The sequence below is a fragment of the Lipophrys pholis genome, assembly GCF_963383615.2.
Source record: "Lipophrys pholis genome assembly, chromosome: 17".
Taxonomy (NCBI): Eukaryota; Metazoa; Chordata; class Actinopteri; order Blenniiformes; family Blenniidae; genus Lipophrys; species Lipophrys pholis.
Genome location: NC_137643.1, coordinates 2925285 through 2931651, shown reverse-complemented (window position 1 = coordinate 2931651; position 6367 = coordinate 2925285). Strand labels below are relative to the sequence as shown.

Below are 6367 nucleotides of genomic sequence, written 5' to 3'. Positions count from 1 at the left end.
TGAAGTGGCTGGTGGAAGACGCTCCGTCGCAGCATCTGGTTGTTTGGAGCTGCTGTCTCTCGCCGCTCAGTGTTACCAAAGTGAAGATTTAGTTTACAGCCGTGGGTTTGTCACTCCATCCACTCTTCTCCACCGGACGGAGAATGCGCCTGTATCCAGATTGTTTTAAAAAGAGTTTGCGCAGGTATGAGTTGTGGACTCTGCGGTTTAATGAATACAAGACTGTATTGCAGCACTTTAGGAAAAAAATTTAATAAAAATCGTATTGTTCTTACAAGCGCTGCGCTCGCGTCTCCAATCAGAAACCAATTGTCAGGATTATTTTTTTTTACGATAAAAAATTGGACCCAAATCCGTTCTGATGCAGTTTGCATGAAGCATGACGAAGCAAAGAAACGAAGCCTGCGATAAGAGTGAGACTAGAGACACATTAGAGTGAATCTGTTCTGCATGCTGGTGTGAAATATTTCCCAAGAGTGCAAATCATCAGCTGGTTTAAAGTTCATCATATCTGTCTGTCGGAGGATGTTGTTGTTCTCGAACGTCAGTTTGAAGTCTTTCTTTCGCCGCGTTACAGGACAGCGGCGGCTGGACGCCGATCATCTGGGCCGCGGAGCACAAACATGTGGACGTGATCAAATCGCTGCTGAACCGCGGCGCCGACGTCACCATCAACGATAAGGTCAGTGAAGAGACACGGGATGAAACCAGTTTTCATAATTTAACCCAGACATCAATGTCCAGATACATTTGCTTTGATTTCATAAAGTAAACGCTTATGTGAGTAGAAATAACTATCAAAACAATGAACTTTTTCAACAATAATCCTGAGTGAGATGAACATGTACAGTATTTGAGTTCTTCACCTGAGTCAAAGTTCAACCACCAGAGAAGAGGCAAGTTGTTTCTCTACTTGTGGTGTTCATTACCTAGGAACTGAAACATCTGAACAGTGTGCAAAACAAAACATTAAATACAATTACAAGAAACAACTTACTAATGCTAGAGGAAGTGAATCAAGAGAACAAACCGAAATATGGTATTTCTAAAGGATTTGAGGAAGTTGCACCACTCAGCCGAATTAAAGAAGAATTACAGTAAAGAGGCCAGGTGTGGAATGGCAACTAAAGAAGGAAAAGAGAACAGAAATAGTTTTAACCTTAATGGGAGAGAAAGCACTGATGACAAAATTAAATGAGAAAAATCACTTTGGATTAAATATTCAGACACATAATTCAAAATCATAATAGAATAAAGAGATTTTCAAATCCGCATTTTAAATCAATTTAAGTTTCTAACTTTAATTTATCCATCATAACTCAACAGTTCGTATAGTTTGTTCACAGTTAATTGTATTCTATCAGCTATTTTCAGTGTCACAACTGACGTTAACTTAATTTGTTTGTAGAATTTATTGTTCGTACGTGATCGTTGATGCAAAGCAACAACACGCTCACAGGTTTTTGAACATCATTTCTTTCTCCTCCTCAGGAGCTGAATGTGTGTCTCCACTGGGCGGCGTACGCCGGTAACGTGGATATCGCCGAGCTGGTGCTGAACGCCGGCTGCTCCCTCGCCTCAGTGAACGTACACGGAGACACGCCGCTGCACATCGCCGCCAGAGAGGGCTACCTGGAGTGCGTCACGTAAGTCGATATCACAAACAACAGCCACGTTGAAGTCGTGTAAAGAAAAGTTAGAAGCAGCATCTCAAATAAAAATAGTCAAAAACATCAACCAAGGATACTGAATCAGTGATGGAGGAGGGCATCTGCCCTTAACCTGCCCAACCCCCCCCCCCCCCCCCCCCCACACACACACACACACACACACAAACTAAAGTAAAGACAAGGAGCTGATCTACCAGCCATCTGAATAAACACAAAACACTTAAATATACATGGAGGGAAAAGCCTGGAAAAAAGTTTTTATCACTTCTGTGTACATGAAGTGTTCTTACTGTGCCTCAGCTGGTACTTCCTGTGTCACAGGTTGCCTTTCAATCACAATAGTTCTTGCCCCCCCCCCCCGCCGCCCCTCCCGAACTACATGGGTAACAGTTCACTTCAACAATGACGGATCCGATTAGTTTCAACATGTGTTTTGCCTCCCTGTCTCCTGTCTGCAGGTTGTTTTTGTCCAGAGGGGCAGATATAGACGTCATGAACAGGGAGGGAGACACACCGCTCTCCCTGGCCCGGACCGACACTCCAGTGTGGGTGTCACTTCAGATCAACAGGAAGCTGCGCCGGGGAATAACCAATCGCATGCTCCGGACAGAGAGAATCATCTGCAGGTGGGTTTAGTATCTTAGGACGTTATAAATATTAGATAAAACTTGTCTAAGTACCATCGTGATCAGATGAAGGTGAATAAAATTGCTCTGATGGTCTGAAAACTAAACAGCTGTTTTCCATATCAGGCACAAGCGAGTTGTCCAGCACGATATGCTGAAATACAATTAAACTAATTAATCATGTATGAACACGTTTTCTTCACTTTTTACATTTCTGTTGTTTGATCTTCTCCCTGATGAAACTCTGTTGTTCTTAGTGACATCGCTCAGGGTTACGAGAACGTGCCAATTCCCTGTGTGAACGCCGTGGACGACGAGGGCTGTCCTTCAGACTACAAATACGTTTCAGAGAACTGTGAAACTTCAGCGATGAACATAGATCGAAATATCACACACTTACAGGTAATGTCATTGTGGCTTCACTTTTCATGCAAAGAAAAGATTTTTTTGAGGAAAGAAAGAGCAGCTGGAGCTTTTTCTTCTCTTCTTCTTGTCTTCAGCACTGCAGCTGCACGGACGACTGTTCATCCAGTAACTGTCTGTGTGGACAGCTCAGCATCCGCTGCTGGTATGACAAGGTAACGAGCTTCTCAAAAGCCACGCCATCAATGTTACTCAGATAAACCTGCTGGGGGAAAAAGACAGATACAGATCATTTGCTGGTTAGAGTCATTACTTTATTCATTGTCATTACTAGACTTGAAAGTATTAACGTTTCAAGTCTAGGGATTTTCTAAAGGGGTCCATTTTCACCACAGAAGATTTAATGTCACAAAATTTAAAAGATATTCCCATTAAGTTTTATTTTTGAATCATAAAATCTGTAGGAGACATTAAAAACGGACCGAAATCCTATTTATTTTATGATTCATAATTCACATAAATGGGTTATATTCCTCACAGGATTTCCTGCAAGTGGTCAAATATGTTGTTGAGACATCCGAGATTCTATTCATCTCTCATGGTCGAGTATACAGCATTATGCACATTGAAGAAAGAAAAAAAAAAATGCTAAAGGTACATCAGCCTTATATGTCCGTTGTCATTTTTTTTATGGGTCGTATTTTATTAGATTACAAATTTAAAACATGCATCAGGTGATATTCGCAGTAACCTTCAGTAAGAGGTGCTTTTCTAAAGGCGAAAGGAGCAGAACGCATCCGTTCATGTCAATTTATGCAACATTTAAAGCAGAAGTGTTTTGTTATTTACACAAATGTCCTGCCTTTCTCTGCCTGTAAAGGGTGGTCAGACACTTATAGCAATAATATGTCTCCTGTACAACCAGCCATATCAAACTAATTGAAAACAGGTTCTCTCTTTTCCACTGTTCATTTTAAGGGAACAGTGAAGCCAAAGACCAGAATTAAATGTTCACCAAAGAGATGATGTTATTCTCATATTGGTTTTTTTTGTTGTCAGGATCAGCGGCTGCTTCAAGAATTCAACAAAATTGAGCCTCCACTAATATTTGAGTGCAACATGGCGTGTTCTTGTTATCGATCGTGCAAGAACCGGGTCGTCCAGGCAGGCATCAAGTACGTGTGTCACATGACGTGTGGTTTTCTACCAACAGCAGCTGCATGAGCCCAATGGGATCAAATAGCAATACAAATAGTACAAGCACTACGATTCTAACATCATTGTACTCATCACATAATCGCTTTCCCTCGTCTCAAGTGAAATCTGTTATTATAGTTTTTTTCTTGCTGCAATCAAACATTTTAACTTGTAATTTATTACTTTTATTATTCTACGTTTCTCCGTTTTTGTTCTGTCATACTAAGTTCTATTAATTCTATCTCCCTGCATCGTCTTTAATTGTTCATTGATTTTTTGCTCTGTGGTGTGTCTTAATTGTGCAGCTAAACATTCTGAGTGGCAGAGAAGAGGCTAGAGAGAGAAAAGAAAAGAGAACGCGAGAGGGAGACGGTGAAATGTTTTTGACTTGTCATGATTTCCCCTCACTCCCCGGCAGAGTTCGTCTGCAGCTCTACAGGACAGAGAAGATGGGCTGGGGAGTCCGAGCTCTGCAGGACATCCCTCAGGGAAGCTTCATCTGCGAGTAAGAAAAAAAACAACAACCCAAAAAACCTGTCCAGTATTAAGCTGCGCTCATGTGAACGGTTTGACGTCTTCCTTTCCTCCTTTACACAGATATGTTGGCGAGCTGATCTCTGATGCAGAGGCAGACGTCAGAGAAGACGACTCCTACCTGTTTGACTTGGACAACAAGGTGAAATAGATGTGATGATAAAACAGACACACTCGCCCTGGCGCCAGAACGGCTGGGCTGGTGAAGAGTTTGATCATGAACCGAAGCAGTGGTTTTCAGCTGTCGCCTCTCTCTGCTGTGCCCAGTTCATCTGAATCCGTCTCTTTCACTTCCTGTGTAGGACGGAGAGGTGTACTGCATCGACGCCCGTTACTATGGCAACATCAGCCGCTTCATCAACCACCTGTGTGACCCGAACCTCATCCCAGTACGCGTGTTCATGCTGCATCAGGACCTCCGATTCCCCCGCATCGCTTTCTTCAGCTCCAGAGACATCCTCAGTGGGCAGGAGCTGGGGTGAGACCATCACAGGCTTTAAACCTTTAGTCTTCAAAACGTTCCCACTGAATTACCACGGTTACATTCCTTTTATTAGAACATTTAATAAAAAAACTGAAACAAAAAGCATTAAACAGCTCAAAAAGACACACAATCACAATTTCCAGCATTAAGATTTCTTGGCGAATGGTAATTCTTAAATTGTTTTGTTTGAAAAGGGACACAAACTACTTAATTAAAAAAACAAAACATTAACTGAACGGACAGACGAGAGGGAAGTTGTTCTTCATCTGACACAGGGGCAGCACATTATGCTATCATGTTAAGTTTTCTCTCATAACATATAAACTAAAAGATTAAAGTCTTTCTTACATTTTCTATTTGGTAATTATGGCCTCTGAATAAAAAATATATATATTTACAATGATTGATGAGATGAAGTCATGAAGGCCTGAGATGTCAATAATCTGAGATATATGGACAATTCACTGCTTGAATGAATTATTGTAGTTACTGAGATGCACTTTGTTTACAGTTCTGTTGTACTTTGTGTCTCATCTTCTGTCCGTCTTCAGGTTCGACTACGGAGACCGGTTTTGGGACATAAAGAGCAAGTATTTCACCTGTCAGTGTGGATCAGAGAAATGCAAGCATTCGGCGGAGGCCATCGCCTTGGAGCAGAGCAGGCTGGCTCGGCTGGAGGCCTGCCCCGACTCGGGAGCTGACTGTGGGATGGCCATGCTGGGAAACTCCTGAAAACCTCACCCATGGGACATTTGGGTCAGCCTCCTCAGTTTCACATGCACACGCAACAACAGGAAGTCAAGACGAGGAGAAGGGGATCTAGTTCACTTGCTCATCTAAGGTGCTGATTTTGTTTACTTGAGACGTCGTCTATATTCCCAACAACTGCCAACTGATAAGTTACTTTATCATTTCCACTCTGATAGAGGACATGAGCCTTAACCTAACAGTTTTCTCAGTGTAGGCTGGTCTTGTGATTGTCCTCATACAGTAATGTTACTGTATCCCACCATATTCTTATGCCTTTCCGCATAAACTCTGTGCATTAGGAGCGTGCCATCAAGTACCGGTCTTGCATATATCCATTTGACACATTCTCTGTTGTGCCAACAAACAGTCATGAGTCAGCGAGCGCAGGACTCTCCAAGGACTTGAAGGATAGTGTTGTTATTGGATGATGGTTTTAGCTTCATCTTCTTTATTTTTTTATACATATTTCTTTGTTTTCACATGTAGTGTAATAAAATAACTCGTGAGTTGATCTGTGGCTTCTGGTGTTCATTCAATTATGAGTTTTGATATCAGATCTAGTGCAGCTTTCCTGTCGTCAAATGCTTTTAAAAAGTTTATTCTTTGTGTGTCGTTTGTTTTCTCTTGACAGATGTGGTGTTATATTGTAGCTGCTGTAGTTTGATCAACAGGGGGCATTCGAGGCGGGCAGTGAGGAGACCTCACTGATCAAACATGCCTCTCTCTGCCATAATTTCCATATA

General features: G+C 41.9%; 1 protein-coding gene across 1 annotated transcript; it reads left to right on the top strand.

Moving 5' to 3' along the window:
* Positions 1 to 450: 450 nt before the first annotated feature.
* LOC308122919 (histone-lysine N-methyltransferase EHMT2-like) lies at positions 451 to 6139 on the top strand (the record flags this gene model as incomplete). Its single annotated transcript, XM_080485087.1, has 11 exons — positions 451 to 456; positions 578 to 682; positions 1492 to 1646; positions 2129 to 2296; positions 2554 to 2698; positions 2797 to 2874; positions 3719 to 3834; positions 4275 to 4361; positions 4454 to 4532; positions 4693 to 4868; positions 5426 to 6139. 11 exons carry the CDS (start codon positions 451 to 453, stop codon positions 5604 to 5606), a joined length of 1296 nt encoding a protein of 431 aa, XP_080341213.1. The 3' UTR covers positions 5607 to 6139.
* Between the last annotated feature and the right edge of the window lie 228 nt (positions 6140 to 6367).